This window comes from Oxyura jamaicensis, chromosome 6 (assembly GCF_011077185.1).
Source record: "Oxyura jamaicensis isolate SHBP4307 breed ruddy duck chromosome 6, BPBGC_Ojam_1.0, whole genome shotgun sequence".
Taxonomy (NCBI): Eukaryota; Metazoa; Chordata; class Aves; order Anseriformes; family Anatidae; genus Oxyura; species Oxyura jamaicensis.
The window spans coordinates 21032269-21050278 of NC_048898.1; the positions used below are offsets into that span (position 1 = coordinate 21032269).

General features: G+C 33.8%; 1 protein-coding gene across 7 annotated transcripts in view; it reads left to right on the top strand.

The window, feature by feature from the left end:
- The window catches only part of DNTT (DNA nucleotidylexotransferase), a 112873-nt gene that overhangs the window by 16704 nt on the left and 78159 nt on the right, over nt 1-18010 (top strand). For 6 of the 7 annotated variants that reach the window (XM_035330394.1, XM_035330393.1, XM_035330392.1 and 3 more), the window contains 4 exons: nt 8021-8191; nt 9449-9520; nt 12532-12655; nt 14003-14135. In XM_035330394.1, the coding sequence (XP_035186285.1) occupies nt 8021-8191; nt 9449-9520; nt 12532-12655; nt 14003-14135 (500 nt within the window). The remainder of the gene's footprint in view (nt 1-8020; nt 8192-9448; nt 9521-12531; nt 12656-14002; nt 14136-18010) is intronic. The other variant, XM_035330395.1, reaches the window with a different exon arrangement.

The following is an 18010-nucleotide window of genomic DNA, read 5'->3' on the forward strand; positions in this document are numbered from 1 at the left end:
GCAGCCAACCATTAAATGACAGATTTTCCCTGTTTCAATGCCGTACGTCCTGAAAATGAGGTCCAATCCATCCTGAATTATGTTTTGATGATAGTATTTTATTATAACAACTTTATTTTGTGAGACAGAATTATTTCTTATTCTTACAGATTTTCTGTTTTCTTTGCTTAGCTTGAAAATACTGGAGTTTTGATCTTGCCTATTAGAGGGGCACAGAGCTATTGCGTGCTTATGCATTCTTGGGTGAACTCATTGGTTCTTCCTTTTACTGGGCTTTGCCCTGATACCCTGTATCAAATTCCTCTTCTGAATGTGTAGTAGTTATGTTTAAAATAGCATAGTAGTTTTGACATCTTTTTCTCTCTTCATAAGAGCAAGAAAACAGTCGCTAATGTAGTAGTGACGTGCAGACAATGAGGCTGTGAATGTGCTAGCTTCTTTTGAGAGACACTGCTGGAGACTTGATTTTTTGAGATAATAACTGTAATTAGTGATCAGTTTTAATCTCGGATTCTGTTCTATATATATATTACAAAGAAACACCATTTATGAAATCAAATGAGATAAAAAGATATTCAAAAGATAATCAAAAAAGATATTAAATGAGATATCATGAGGACAATGTGGTTTAGCTCATGCTAAATACAGCCTCTATGTTCAGCTGTCCCATGTTTCCTTTATTGTGTAAGATCCAGGAAATAACATACAGAAAGTTGCAACAAATCAATTTTACATCCTGGAAGAAACTACAGAAAGGTTGGCAAAAATGTTGCAGATGTGAAATTTTCATGAATATGGTCACTGTGAGGCAAATTCCACCCCCCAGCCCCCTTTATTTTTCTGAGGCTTGAGTAGCTCAGGAGGTCCTGTTTTTTGTATTAATAGATTGAGTATGTCAAATAACATGCCAAGGATGAAGCAGTGGCATTATGTGGCAGCTTATGAAGGAGAAATGTAAGCAGATCAGACTTGTAGGGGCCTCATGTAGTCTTTGGATCATCGTGCATTGAATAACATGGCCTCATGATTCACAGATTGAGAACTACTGCCATGGCATTAGTGATTTGGATGATTCAGGAGTGCACCTGAATGTGTAGCCTGGACTCTAACAGTGGAAATGTAGCTGTTCAGATGAGTAAAGATGCAAAACAAAGGCTTAAATCATTGTACCAGAGCCTGTACATTAACATGTTTATTTTATGTTTGTCTTAAACATTAATGCTATTTTTGTAGCGCTATTACAATATTATTCTTTGCCTCATTTATAAATAGCTAGCTATCCTCCCCCTCTCCCACTAAAAACATACACTTGGGGGCTCCATTGTGTTTTCATGTGGTAAAATAAATGGAGTAATTCTGTTTTACCCGAGAGGGATTGTTAGATTTGAATATTAATACCAGACAGCAATAAAATTCAGAAATACATTCTTCTGTGAGGAAAATACAATTTAATTCTTACAGAAGAAACAAATTAAGTCAGAGGCAAATGGTTTCGTGATTCTGAGGCTTATTGCTAATGCTACTGAGTGTTACTCCACTTTGGCTGTTACTCATGGTAATGACAATGTGAATGCTTAGCATGGGAAAGATGCCTGGATTCCTTCCCAGTCTGTTAGCGGAAAAAAAAAAATCCCTGTTTTATTTTCTCTTTTTGTACGTAAAGAAATATGTATGAGTTCTGTCAGTGGCTCAAGCCTTTATTGTTATTCTGTTTTAAATCAGACCTCAAGAGAAACTCAACTTTAATTTTATGATAAACTTGGGAGCTCTGTAGGGAGAAAGCCAGGAACTGCATACATACTCTAAATAACAGGTACTGTCTTACTGACATAGTTTAAAAAATCTCCAGACAATACATGAAATTTGCAATTTTTAAAAATGTATGTAAAGAGTATAGCTATCCAAAATAAACTAGGAGGAACTCTCTCTTCTCATTTTTAAGGTAAGTGGGAGGCTTCTGCCTAAAATACAGATAGAATGTACATATCTGCACTTTTTGGCAACCCAAATTTGCATATTTTCATCAATCCTAATCTGCTTTGTTTGACCATACTAAAAAGACTAATGTACTTTAACATTTTGTTTCCCATTACACTGTATGATTTTATCTGCTGAAGGGTAGTGTTACATGATTGGCAATCTACCTGCATTGTTGTGCTCTATCAGCATTTTTTTTTCTCACAAATGTCTTGTTTTCTTTCATATTATGTGGAAAAAAATATAAACTTCTCAAGAGTACCACTCTGTTGTAAGAACTGAGCCTGTTGCTGTTGGTTAATATGACGAGCAGCTGGAGTTAACATTTATTTCTAGCACGTGTGCAGAAGGACTCTAAGATCATGCACATTAAGATGCACATTATGCTATTACTGCTATTCTCCATCTCTCAGTTACTTTGTTTCTCCAATTAATGTAACATGACATGATAAAATTATTGGCACTGGGTGAGTATTGGGTTTTTCTGTTCAGTTCAAATACCAAAAAGGAAAAAAAATATCAGATTGAACAAAAATGGATTACTTTATTTAGCTGGAAATCCCTTTAGCCAATTCTACAGGTTGACTCAAATTCCTTAATCTTCCTTGAAATAAAAACTTGAAAGTATTTTGTCTCTGTGTATATAAAAGTTATGCACACACACTCTGTGTCTCTTTCCATTGACTCTTAAAATTAAGATTTACACTGGAGAAAGTGAGAACAACATTATTTGCATGGATTCTTTATTCAAAATCTTTTTAAAATCACTTTAGTCAGTTTTTAATAGACACCAAATAGTAGCAACAGCAATATTATGAAAACTAGATAACATCCCTCAGATTTACAATTTACTAAATAAACTTGGAGTGTAAAACAGTGATTGAGAAGAAAAGCAATTTATCTCAAATTGTTATTCGCAATATAATAGTCCTTGAATGAAGTATCATGTGGGATTTCTCTCTCTCTCTCTCTCTCTCTCTCTCTTTTTTTTTTTTTTTTTTTTAGTACACTTTAAAATTTAGCTCTTTGGCAGGTTAAGTTCACCTCTACAGGAGTGTGGTATTGTTATTTTTTCATTTGTGTTGCATTTACAGGCTCAAGTAAGATGGGCTATTTTTTTATTAGAGATGCTGCACATTGTAAAAGACAATTCATGCCCTGGAGAGTTCACAGCTCTAGTAGACAGCAAATGAAAGATAACAAGGGAAACAATGGCAGGGAGGTATGAAGCAGCTTTCCAAGGTCACACGGCAGAGGAACAGTAGATAGAGACATGGAAATAAGACAAGGGTCCTGTGCAAGAAGCTATAATGCTTTCCTTGTAAAATAGATTAGATTTAAAATATTTTCTCAAAATACCTTATTATTATATTTTCCATTTTAATATTGGAAATTTCTGTTCTAGCAAAATTTTAGACAGGTTATTAAAGACTTTTGCAAGTAGTAGGGGAAGTGATCTAAGTGTGATTTTAGCATTTGTAATCTAATATTTTAGTGTACATTTTTACCTGTGCAAGGTGCTTACTTGTAATTCTTTGTTCTTGATATTTTATCTTTATTAAGATAAAAGGTATTTATTTATTAAATACCAAATTTTGAATAAGTCTCACAATTTCTGTCAGCCTATCCATCTTCTTCATTATTTTTAACATAATTCATCAAAATCTCTGTGGTTTTGCATCTGATCAGCTTGGATCTGGAAGCCTATTCCATCCTTGAATATTTATTTCCACAGCCCTTGTCTCACCAGTGCACATTCCACAGTTTCAGGCAGAGATGGAAAATTTTCAGTAAAAAGGTTTAAAAAATAAAATGAAGAGCTGAAGTGTAGCCCAGCTATCTTTCACATTTAATTAAAGTAGCCTCTGCAGAATACTCAGGAGAGGATGAAAGTCCCACATGTTGGAAATCTTAGAAATTTAGTTTGCTGTTGCACCTTTGAAACAGGCAATCTGTGTATTCATCTAACTGATAAAGAAGTTGGCAAGGTGCTTAATGGATAAAGTACCAAGGTTTAGAATAACGTAGGGGTCAGTAACTTTCCTTTTTATATCACTGTAAATGTATTTCACCAGTGATTTATAGATTGCAAGCTTTTTCTCAGCTAATATGAGTTTCATATGCTTTTCTCCTCTGGAATATTATAATATTATCCAATATAGACTATAAGACTGAATAGACTGTAACTCCACTTGGAAATCAGTTGCTTTCCTTTTCTTAAAGCAGAAAGATTTTATCAAAAAGAATGTCAAAAGCAGTTTCATGTAAAAAGAGAGATTTGTAATTAATTGCAGTATTTGCAGGCAGTGCTTTGTATGGGGAAAAATACATATTCAATAGTATTTAATTGTTTATTTTAAATAGCTTAATGAACTCTGCAAAGGCAGGAAAACACTGAATAATGCAAACTAGAATGTCAAAAACGCCTTGATTATATTTTCTCATTGACTGTCAACAGTCTCTGAGTAAAATGCTACATGTGATTGCATTTTCCAGTAATGTTGGTGACACATCTTTTCTGAAAATTGCCCGCCCACCAGGGCTAGTACCTCTCTAAATCAGCAGTGGTACTGGTATATACAGACACATTTATCCTGATGGTTTATTCTTCAGTGTAGAATAAGTCTATTTAAATGCCCACAGGAGAGGCCTCCTATTGGGATTGAGAAGAAACTTTCCTAGACTTTTTGAGCTTTCTAATCAAGATTAATTTTCTATGTCATTACCACTTCCTGCTGAGCAGGTACATACAAGAATTGTTTTCTATATGTTTGTATAGATTATTTTAGAAGGCAACACCTATAACTTTTTGGTTCTGTCTCCTGATTAATTCTGCTAGGGTTGAGCTGCACTAAGACATTTATTACCAAACACTTTTTTTTAGTAATCATGTGCATTCATCATTTGTTGTAAAGAGAGAAAATGAAGGGAAAGGTAATCACAATTTTGTGACTGGAAATGTAAACATCACTTAAAGCAAAAAGTAGTATCTTAAATTTCCTAAATGGTAGGAAAGGATCTAAGAACAATTGCCCCCCCCCCCCCCCCCCCCCCGACCCCTTCAAATTCCTTATTCCAGAAGGCTATTTGAACATAGATAGTGACAGAAACTTTCAGATCAAGAAGCTCTATCTCAAAGAGGTCTTTCATGATTTGTTATGAAAATGGAATTGCACAGCACTTACTAAGCTGATAAATAGTTGATAAATAAGTATTCATCTAAGGGGCAGATTCCTTTGGTGAGATGGACAGAAATCCTCAGAGATTAATAACTTAATCCCTTACTCTCAAAGACCCGAGTATTTTTTTTAAGGGTCTTAATAAGTGAGCGTTCACTCAGAAACCAGAACCCTATTTGCTTTAGGAAAGTCTTTGAGAACAAATACAGCTAAACAGAACTGTATGTATGAGCTGGTCCTTGAAGATAAACTGGTTTGTCTGGGATTTCTTCTGCTTGAGGGGGAAAGAAAATAGACCTATTTCAATAGATGGGCTCCAGAACAGATCAACTTTTGCATTAATGTCTTATAGCAATATTAATGGATATCACACAAAGGAGCTGATAAATTAGATGCAGAAGGTACTGCTAGTTGACTACATATTAATTATGAGTAAAGAAGAACCAGAGAACAGTGAAAACAAACCACCCAAAAAGGGAAAGTAAACCTTGAGTGAAATATCTGCTTCAGTATTCTGATAACATTTTCTACAGATGTGAAGATGCAGAATGCTTTAATACTGTAGCACAGAAAAAAAAAAAGGAGAGATTGAAGTACTTTTGTTCATCTAAGGTATGTATTTCTTTTAAAGAGATACCAATCCAACTGAGATCTCAGGTTTTTATTTGAGAGAAAATCTCTGAAAATCCTAGGGTTAGTAGAGATATTTTCTTCAAGATTTTGATTAAATCCTTCAATGTGATTCAATGAAACCATAATGTTTATAATCTGAACAATGTATCAGATTTATTTTTCTAGAACTGACTAAACTGAATTAAATGTAATATGTAAGCAATCTACATTCACTCTAAAAGTTATTCGCTTTTAATTATCTAAATGGTTGCAGCTCAAGTGTGTTTTTGTTGTAGTATAAATCAGGCCGTATTCCTTCAGTGTGGGATGACAGATGCTGTTCTCAGTTCTGTGGAGGTAATGAAGGAACCATTTCACTGGGTTTGCTGTCACCTCAGTTAGCGAGGGAGGAACTTACTTCAGCTCACCTGGAAGTATTATGCATATAATAGAACGTGCAAGTACTATAGGTTGTTACATGGCTTTATCTTTCAATATAAAACACATTAATGCAAAGAAAAAAAGGCAAAATATTTTTGTTGTTGTTTTTGTTTAAATTATACAAAGATGTACTTAATCAAAAATGAAAAAAAAAATATAAGCCTCAATATAAACATTGCTCCCATAAACACTGAGGGTAGGAAAAAACTTATTTTATTTTTTCCTACTATACATTGCAGTCATTGTTTTAGTAAGTCATTTGCTGTCTTTTGGTATCTGTATTACAGGGCGATTATTTATCCTTATTCTTAAAACATTTCTGAAGAGACACTTGGAACATGGCTCAGTGAAGTGTAATTGCAGGCAGATGCACACTGAGAGCCAGCTCTTTATTATTTTGTAATGTCTCATGGATCAAAGAAGAAACAGAAGTAAGCTGGAAGACAGGGAGGATATGTACCAACTCATAAATATAGCAGGACATATGGCCTTTTCAAGGCTGGGATGAGGTAGCTGCTCTTGAGAGACTGATGAAGAAGAAATGGACTCTTCTGCAGCAGGGGTGCAAGACCCTATGCAGTGCAGGAGCTTTGCAAGGCTTACTATTTTTTTTTTTATATATATATAAATATATAAATGGTTTATATATATATAAATGGTTTATTATATATATATAATGGTTTATATATATATATAAATGGTATATACATGGTTATATATATATACCATTTATATATAAATGGTATATATATGGTTGTACCTATGGTTGGGGCATCCTTAACAGCCAAGTGCAGGATGCATTTTAGATAAATACTTTGAACCGTCATAGTGTCTTCTGGAGATGGTGTACTCGGAAAATCTCAGAAGAGAACACTTAATTTTGCAGCCTTGAAAAAATGTTGAGGTTTTGTGCAAGGCTTCATTAAGAACTCAGATTTCCAGCTTCTAATCAGCTGGAAGCCTTCAGAAGTTCTCATGTTACAGGTTATTCTCACACACACACAGAGTACATTTATCTCTTGAAACACAGTATTCCTCACAAGGGAACCAAAAAGCTCTATCCTCTTCACCACCATGTGATCTGTTCTTTTCATTTCTAAAAGTGGTTGATATATATATAGTTGGAGGGATGGAGGTTTGGTGGTGGTGGGGTAGGTAGAGAGGCTTCAAAACTTCATAAATGACTTCTGAGTAGTTTAAAAAAAATAAATTGTACTGGCAATCTTCAAGTACATATGAGTGCATATCTCCAATAAACCAGTCCATGGATAGTTGAAGATCCACAAAGAAAATGTTTTTCTCTTTACATAGGTCATACTGCTGAAAAGTGTGAGGAAAAAGTGGGTTCGTTCCTTACATTACTAAATAGAAGAATGGCTACAAGTTCAAAAAGGTGGTTTACTAGGATAGCCACAGACTCCTATTTGGTTGCACTTGAAAATGAAGGTGTTGGGTACTAACCTGTTGGATTACTTACATTTGTGCCCAATTGTAAAAGTTATGGTGTTATTTCACATTGTTTTATTAGATCCGCATGGAATATGGAAAGCTTATCTCAGAAAAGATTTTAAATTTTGAATTGTTCCTAAATCAAAATCTTTTCTTATATTTGACTCTAAAATATAATTTTTATGATACCTGAGAAATTTTAAGTGGTTAGATAATGATACTGAATTTATGTGAGGAACTTTGTCTTTTCACTCTATCACAAAGAAATCTTGAATTTGTTTACAAAGTAATCCTTAAAGAATATACTGAATACTTTAAGCTTTTACTAACTTTTTTTGTACCCCCTTTCTCCCTTCTCCCAGGATGCCTTTGAGATAATGGCTGAAAATTATGAATTCAGAGAAAATGAAATATTTTGTCTGGAATTTCTAAGAGCATCTTCTGTGCTGAAATCTCTTCCATTTCCAGTAACCAGAATGAAAGATATACAAGGGTTGCCCTGCATGGGAGATCAAGTCAGAGATGTTATTGAGGTAACAAACATCTAAATTCTTATCCAATTAATTCTTTTACAGATCTACTTTTAGAGATCACAGACTGCAGTATAGGTACTTGATGTATATTTACACACCCTTATGTATTTCCTTTAATAACAGTATATCATCCTTGTTACTAAGAATGCAATTATTTCTGGAAGCCTTTCATAGTAACATAAAGCTCTGAAACTGAACTTTTGAGTTCCCTTGTGAATGAAGTTATTTCATGAATAAATACCATTAAATAAATAATAGATTGTGATTGTTGTGTGCCATTTTTTAAAGGGCAACTCTGATTTGGATGTGGTAGTTTAACTGGTAATAGTTTTGCTCATGTGACATCTTCTGCCTTGGCAACATCACTTTTCTCACTTGAATGCTTTATTGGAAATACTATTTTTACCAAACTGGTAAATATTTTAGCACTTTAATGTTAAATCCCACCTTGCTGTGAATAGTAGAGCATTTTACCTAGGTGAAGCATGAACTTTACATTCTTATTGGGACTTTGAGTATTGCCTGCGTTTTTCTTTAATTCTTGGCCTTTTCTTGGACTTCACATCTCAGGTACTCTTATTCCAGCAGGCAGCTGATTTGAGTGTCTCCACTGTCTGCAGAGGTCATTGCTGGGTGTTGTGATTCACTTTGGCTCCTGTTCTGCTTCATTCCACCAGTTAAGAATGTAGCCTCTGAAGAACTCTTTGTACCTACTACCTGACAAATTCAATTATGGTTCTACAGGAAGTAGAACATTTTTTTTTCTTGTTTGTTTTGCTTTGCTCTTTTTTTTTTTTTTTCTTTTTATCAGAGAGATTGGAGTAACTCTACACTCAAGAAAAATATATCTGGTCTTAAAAATGTTCTAACTTTTAAGAGAAGTAAACTCTAGCAATAAAATTTAATTTTCAGGAAAGATCATTGATAGCTTATGATAAATAAATTTTCTGGCTGTGAATTTATGGGTAAATAAGTACTGTGAAATATATTCAGTGGTCCCAGTTCCTATTTCATCTTTGAGAAAAGATTTGAGTAAATAAGTACTGTGAAATTCATTGTGTGGTCCCAGTTTCTCCTTTATCCTCCAGTAATGTCTGTGTCAAAAAGGATTGCAGAATTTAATCCTGTTGGAATATAACGATGTACTCACTAAGGATGCTCTCAATGTTTTTACAGGTTGATAAGATTTTCCATTAGATGACTTTACTACATCTTACTGTAATCTTGATTTTAAAAATAACATTCTTATTTGTTTAGGAGATTATTGAAGATGGAGAGAGTTCTAGAGCTAAAGATGTGTTAAATGATGAACGATACAAATCATTTAAGGTAAGTCTTTTGAGATTTGTTGCTGTTTATTTAAAATTGAGTATATTTCCCTCTGTTTAGTAGGGCTTAGATATGACCATCTATTTTACAGTAAAGGAACACCAAGTATAAAGAAAGAAAAGATCTTGAGTAAATACAAAGGGAAAGAAAGTATAATAATGGTGAATAATGGTGAATAATGGTGAAATCAGCTACCTTTATAATTAGCATGATGTATATGCAGCTGCTCTTAAGCTTGAACTAAACAATTTCTTTTTCCTTAAAACTATTGTAATGTATACTCTTTGCTGTAAGTTTAACCCAATGTTTATTTTTGCCTTTTTTTTTTTTTTTCTCCATATGTTGGCCTGTTATTATAACACTATGCCATTTTTTCTGGCATAAAGAAAATATTGGGTGAAGAAGATGACTATTTTAATTCTCTTTTGTGTGAGGCAAAAAGAGGACTGGAGATGTTTCTTTGTTAGGTGTATTGTAGGTTGAGATTTATGGTCACATTTCTGCATAGTTACAGGGAATCTGGAACATAAATACTGCAGTTTCAATTTCCTAACTATTCAGTGAATTCTCCTCTGGAAAAATATATATTGGAAATATATATTTTTTTTCAATTTTATCTGCAGTTTTAGCCCCTAAAAATAATCTCTGTGTTTTCTGAAAAAAATAAATCAGAGTAAAAGGAATGGGACTATTTAATTTCCCCCATTTTATTCACTTTTACTTGAGCTATTCAAAGGCACTTCCATTCTCTCAGAATCATAATACTGGTATGAAAGGATGTTCAGAGATGTTTGTTGATGTTTGTAACAATGTTCAGAAAAGAGCTGTAGATTCACATATGTAGCAGGATTCAGGAACCAGACTTACTTATTAATGGTAGTAAAAATTGAGGATCAACAATTGAATATTATGTTTCAGCGTTTAAGAATATTTTTTAAAGATTAGAAAAAAAACTATCAGGTGACAAATTATGACCAGTATGCTTTATGCATTGTTTCACATTCCAAATTACAACAAAGCATTGTGGATCTTTTTTTAGTTGAGCTCAGCTTGAACATTTTGACTAAACTGGCTGTAGCCTGTCCTTCACAACATTTTTTTTTGAGTACTTACCTTAATGTAAGTGTAGAAGAATCCCATAATATTAGCAAATTCCTACATTTTAGTGTTGTAAGTTGCTTCTGGTAACTGTTGCAAATCACTCATCATGACTTTAAAGATCACCAGAGGTCACAGTGTCGCAATTATCAAACCACTGAAATAAATTATATGGTCTATGTTTTACATGTAGGGTATATGAATGACATGGTTAGGTCTCCTCCATATGGAAATGCTGCAGAGGACAAGTTGGTATAATTCACTTTTACCAGATGAAAAAGAGCAATGTTTGTGTCCAGAACTGAAGAATTTGGCCCGTTACGCACTGCACTCTCGCAGTGTCTTCAAATTGACATCTATGAATCTACTGAATAATTATGGATCTTATTATGGAAGATTACCCCCCACCGCCCCCACGAATTTAGACAATGACATAAAATCAATTTTCTTTAGTTCTCTATCCCCACATTAATTAAATTTATTGGAATTGTTCTATATCCAGTAATAGATCCTTTTGAAAATGCAGCACTAGCAGAAACATTAAAAGATAGTAATCAAATTATTTAAAATCATTCTTTCATAAACGCCCATGTTTCAGACAAAGAATAGGTAATTTCATCCATTATATGCAAATGTAGGATAATTCCTATTTAATATTATCCAAGATATATTTTTTTTTAATCTTGATTATTTCCAAGGAATTAATTTCATTATGAAAACACAAAATAAAATAGCATGGTTGGAATTCAGAGGTTGTAGATTCAGCGGAAAATGTCAATTATTTGCATCATAAATAGCTACTCAGTGAATTCCATAAAAGCACAATGAAAGTATTGAGAGCTTCTGTATTGGCAAAGTGAAGATAAAGAACATGCTTTAGGGCACGCATGAAGGTTTTTTCCTCTTGCTTTCGTATTACTGTTCATCTGTGATATTGATCCCCTGAATAATGCTTACATCTGTGACCTTTTTGTTTTACAACTTTTCTTGGGCAATAAGTTTAAAAAATGACTCTGGAATTAATGGGATATGAGCATACTAAAACTCTGGGGTGGTAGATTTTTTTTTTTTCTTCCCTCTATGGGCAGAATAGTGAAATCTGTACTTCAAATAAGACTGATAGGATTTTAGTTTGGCTCAGTACTGATGTACTGTAAGACTTTATAATATGCAAGCAAACAGAAATGATCTCTCCATTTGTACTTGAAATTGAATTCTATTTTGGAAAAGAATGTTTGATACAACCTCCAAACATATGTGTTTTATAGAATGTATTGTAAAAAAATATTTTTATATACTTTATACGTTTATAGCCTTTATACACTTACCATCTGTTCTGTGCGCTATTGAGGCACTGCCCTCAGTGCAGAATTAAAAAGCTGCAGGGTTCCCAGTTACCCATCTCTCCAGAGTACAGTGACACCAGCATCACGTATACAACTGGGAGCTTCTAATGCATAAAATAGAAAATATTTTGCCACATTAGGCATTGTTGAAACATCTCTTGTTCTATGATTTTTTTGTGAGGGAATCCAGCTACCTAAAATATTGCAAAATATTTGTATTTCTTATTTTTGCAGTAAAAACAAAGGGTATTACCCTTACTTCAAACCTTTGTTGAAAGCATGTATTTAACTAAATCATGCAAAGCTGCTGGGCATACCACCCTGTTATTTTTTAGATTTCACGTTGATGAGAACAGCTCACGTATCAAAACAATTGTCTGCTGAATATAACTATGCAAACAGAGGAAGCTGTATCTGCGTATATGCAATATGCTATTCTTTATCTTCAATATAGGATAAATTCTGCCCAGTATTTCCACTGTGAAACCACCTTGTTACTGACTTATTATTAATTTACCACTCCTTTAGAAAACGATACTGAAATATGTGTTCTTCTACTGACCTTAGCAATTTACTTCAGTCTTTGGAGTGGGTGTGAAGACGTCTGAAAAATGGTTCAGAATGGGTTTACGAACTCTGGAAGAGGTAAAAGCTGACAAGACTCTGAAGCTGTCAAAAATGCAGAGAGCAGGTAAGGTGCAAGTCCCATTAAAAACTCAGTATCTCTGCAGTCTGAGAACTTGAAAACAGAATCAGGAGGAGGAGGCAGTGACAGCACAGTTCACTTATAAATCTATTTTTTTGCTGCAGCACCTTTTGAATATTATATTATTAGGTTAAAATAATATTTGATCTAACAGGGTACTCTAAAATGGTGTCATACAACAGCTATGAATGTGCACTTTTAAAAATACCTACACAGATATCCAGTGAAATCCACTTTTATACACAAAATTATTAATGAGTCATTAATGCATGGTTTGTGAAAAAAACTTCCAACATTAGGAAAACCCAGAACTACTTTTCATAAGAGACCAATCTTGTTCAAGGCAGCCCTACTCTAGTAATAAATCAAGACTTGTCATAAAATATATAATAAATTGCTTGCAAAATTACTTCCGTAATCCTGGCACATCTTAACTTCAAAGTTTTAAACACAATAAAATGAACAATGTTGCTTCTCCACAGATTTTTTTGTGTGCAATTTCCCAAAGTAAAGGAACCCCATTTTAAGAAAGCTATACACTACGTTAAGAAAAGGAGATTATATAACATGACATTAAAATAATGTAAATTTATTTTTGCATTAAATCCATGTATTTTATATCACGTTAGAATCCTTTGGATTAGTATGCTCCTTTTTTTTTTTTTTCCTTTTACATATTATATCTTAAATTGTTGAAGCAAGCTGAAGGTTTGGGCTCTTTTCATACAAGGTTTGTGATCAGGCATAAAGAAAGCTGGGATATTTCATATACTCTGAGCCCCTTGCTTAGATAAACCACCATTTCAGGAAGACTTTCCTTTAAAGCAGAACATCCAGAATTGCAATTGTTGTGGACAGATAGGGAAGTGAGAGTAATTCAGGTTCCTGAGTCAAGTTCTCAGCAAGTGGAAATATGTATTACTACTACCCTGACTACTATGTTGCTATTAATTATAACAGCTGTTCTTATAAATTATAATAACAAAGATGAGGCAAGGAAGAAGCTGTCTCCTGCCTGTTATTCCTTTATAGCCAAAGCAGGAGGCTGACTCCAGGAATGGTGGGGAGGAAGGAAAAGACTTCTGAATAAGATGAATCAAAATATATTTTTTTGCATAATGTGCCCTAAAACATACCTATAGTTTGAGGTTTAAGGTCAAGCATTTCTTTCTTCTTGCTGCTAGTTACGGTTTTCTTGTCCTTAGTAAAAACTGAGCGGCTTGACTTCCTGGTGAGGCGTGGCTTTATATTTCACACTGGGCTTACATAATGCTACGTAGATTTTTAATGATTCCAGAGAGTGATCAGCACTTTTTTACCTTTGATTTCCAGGGTTTCTCTACTATGAGGACCTTGTTAGCTCTGTATCTAAAGCAGAAGCAGATGCAGTAAGCTTGATTGTCAAGAATACTGTGTGCACGTTTCTACCAGATGCTTTAGTTACCATAACTGGTGGTTTCAGAAGGTGAGTGAAAACAAATGAGCTCACTTGAGGTTTTCATTCAGGTATACACAAAATTATGTTGATTTCTGTGAAAAAAATGAAGAAACTCAGTGGGAAAGCAACAAAATTTGTTTTAATTTAATTTTAAATGGGAGAGCAATCTATTCCTAGATACCTTTGTTTTATTACTATTGATGATTTTGTCAGAATAAAACTCATGTAAGAGCAGCTTGCTGGAAAAAGGATGTTCAGTTCATATATATATATAATATACTGGAGTGAGTATATTTTTTAGTGGATCTGAATTCTCAAGCCTGAGAAGACTAAAGCCATGCTTGAAACAAAGACACAATAACTTTAAGGCAAATATTTGAGAATGTAGTCACATAAGATTGAAATGTAGTGAGACAGAGCTGGTAGCATTAGTAGTATACGTTGCAATAAGTACTGACTGAATTGTATATGCACTAATCTCTGAATAGATAGGGAGATCTCAGATGTTCTTTCCTATCTGATTATTTTTCCTAAAGACGTTGGTCTTGCTCTGTAAAACCAAACCCAGAACAGCAAAGTAACGAGAGAAGGAATAGTCCTCAGGTGTATCATGTTTCTTTCTCTGTACTCAGTCTCTCAGTATGTCACTGCTTATAGCACGTCATGCTCATAAATCAAAAAACCTTAGTCAACATCTTAAGTCTGCTGCTTAATTTGTTACTTTGTTAATTTTTTAATTGGCTATGTTTTTAAAGGTAAAAATATCTTTCAAAAATAGTTAAAATATCCCTTTAAGGTTCAAAATATGCAGTTCTATCACTCTTACACAACTGAAAATGGCATGAAAGGAAAAGACAGAAGAATGTTAGTAATTCATGTCTCACGTGTGTGAAATAATATTGTGGGCCTTGATGGACTCATAGACTCACTCCTGTGCAAAATTAAATATAAGACAAATATAAGGTCTATAATATTTGTAATTACACAGTGATTGTGATAAATGTATTTCATCACCTTTATGCAACCTAATGATATTTATAGTTATTCCTTACATGTCCTGTATTTATTGTAAGGATATTTGTGGACACCAGCTACCTATTTTGTATAAAACAGCATCATCAATGCTGTTAGCATCAATGCTATTTGCATTAGGCTCAAATACGAACCCTCACCAGAAGTATAAGTGCAAAATTGAGTTGTATATTCAAAAGCCTCAAGTGTCATTATTCTGAAACTCCCTGTTTAAGAGGTGTAAGATGACAATCTGTTCAAACCAATGTCAATCAGTCAAGGGTCTTGTGCCATTAGTAACTTAGATATAACAGATTAACACATGCCTGGATAGGTCAGAGTTGCAGAGATAGATCTGTTATCACACTGAAAACTCCCAGTTTCTTTTGATATGATGTATTTATGAGCTTTTTTGGCAGCATAGTTGTTTTCAAGGTTGAATCTCACACATTCAAATTTAAACCCATTATACTGCTTGTTATTTCAGGGGGCTATGGTAGTTAGCCTTCTCTTTTTATTGAGAGCAAGCCTTGTATTTCTAAGTGGGTATGTCAACTCAGAAAATAAATTATTTTAAATATCTAATGATGTCTTTAGTAAGTGTGTATATAAATTACATTTAAAATACAAAGAGAATATATTCAAAATGTTTCAAAATGTCAATCCTAAGTGATATTTTACCAGCCCATGGACAGCAAATGCTTCAATGTAGGATTTCTAGGAACTTGATTAAAGGGATTGAGGTAACATTATTAGATAGCTATACTTTAAATACTGAACTGCAATGGAATCTGTATGACTAGATCTGTTTTCTTATGTCTGTCTCATATAGTAGCAATGTTGGAATGAGCTGTAGTGGGCAGCCTGTGTAAACCACCAGCTCCCAATTTTCAATTAGCAAATTATTACTTGTTTCTTTCATGATCTATTTAAATAGATAATAAATAATTCTTTAATAAAAGAAGTAGGCAAATTTTACTCACCAAAAAACTTGCATGAATTCTCTCATACCACACCTTGTACACTACTAACACAACAGAAAAAATAGCTTGTGATTGCTCTGAATAATGTATTCACTCCCCAGGACCCAGATTTGTCTTGTTTTATATATTTCTCTCATAAATGCTCATAAAAGTAGTAATTCATTGTATTCTCTGGACTTGACTGGAGAGTTGAAAGTCAGGAGTCCATAAATCCTTAGTTACTCTACAGGATAACTGGATGAATTACCAAAAGCAGAACTTCCATTGCTTGATCTGCAGTCATGGAGATTCGGTAGGGTTCTCCTTTGTATCTGTGTTGTTTAATCAAAACACCAGACTTACAAGTTGATCAAGTAAGGCATGACAACTGGAAAAGCTATTGCATTCTGTGCTGTAATCTGACTGAGAACATGTCAAGAACAGTTTCTCTGATGGTTTTGTGTTACAATTTATTTCCTCTTCCTTATTCTCTTGTCACAGCCTAGCCCCCAAATTTTCTTTTACCTCTTCTCAAGGGTCATATTATTGAAGCAGACTTACTTCAGCGTTTGCTACTTCCTTGATGCCTTTTGTTTCTGAATCTTTCATCTTTCTGCGTGTTTTCACAAAACTATAGCTCAGAATGTCTTTAATCAGAAGTACTTTCCTTGTGTCTTTGGTTGGAAGCAGCAGGAATGCTATGTCTAGTTGAAGGTAACTATCTTTTCAGCTATCTGAATCCATAAAGAGATATAAAGACTTTCAACTAACTGAAATAAAAGGTCATGATAGCAACCCTTCACAGCTTCCAGTTTCAATGATCCTTAATTAACCCTGCAATAACTCCCTAATTTGAAATCTATCATGAGCAGAAATGAATAAACTTCCGAAGTCTGGATGAGTTTATCCTTTGTTAGTCTCCAACAAAACATTTAGCTAAGCACCTATAAAACGTATTTCTGGAGTTTCAGTTGGTATACTCAGGTATGAGAAGTTGGTAGATTTGTATTTTTTTAAATTCCTTTTCTGGTATTTCTCTTGGTCATTTTGAAACAAATTAAAACACTGAGATGCATGGAAATACAGAAATAGAACAACTGTTGTGAAATAAATCACAACTGTGCTGTGAAGAATGCATTTTGTTATTCATCTAACAAGGTCTAACAGCTTGATTGTGGAGAAGGAAGTATTGAGTTTGCTGATATTGCAATATAAAATATACCATGGACAATGTTATGAGAAAGACTTGAATTTACTATGCAGTCCATTTGAATCAGGAATTGGCATGGCATGGTTTTCAGTGCTCAGCCTCTCTTGTTGTGAATTTCTGAGATTTAAGACTATTTTCTTCCAGAGTTAATGAGACAAATCTTGAGAGGTGGAGAAAAGCATCATATGTCCCAAGTACCTCTGAGGCAGGAGTGTAGTTTATTGCAATGCATGTTCAAACATAACTTTTAAATGACAGGTAAACTGAGGACCTGGTTTCTCCCTTAATAACTTAAACACATGCACACAAAGTAATTTTATTCTGGGGAGAGTTAAGAATTTTTCAGTAGCAGTAGCATTATCTCATTCTGCATATTTTACTGCATGTTATTTAAAAAATAAAAATATTATTATTAACAATGTGTTAATCAATGTGTTAATATTGTTATTAATAATATTACAATTATTGACAGATTTTTAATAATTACAAGCAGACAGAACTTCACAGTAGATTTCATGGCAGTGAATAATCCAGTTTTCCCTGTTTTTCCCCTGTAGCTCTATGTTGGGCCATGGTTTCACAGTGATTTCAAGAAAAGGTTGTCATGGGCTAAATAATTATCATCTCATTCTGCAACATCCTGGATTTTTGCTAACTTTATTTAGCTGTTACTATTTGGTTTTACCACAAGAGATGATCTAGACTGAAGGCTTTTCAAG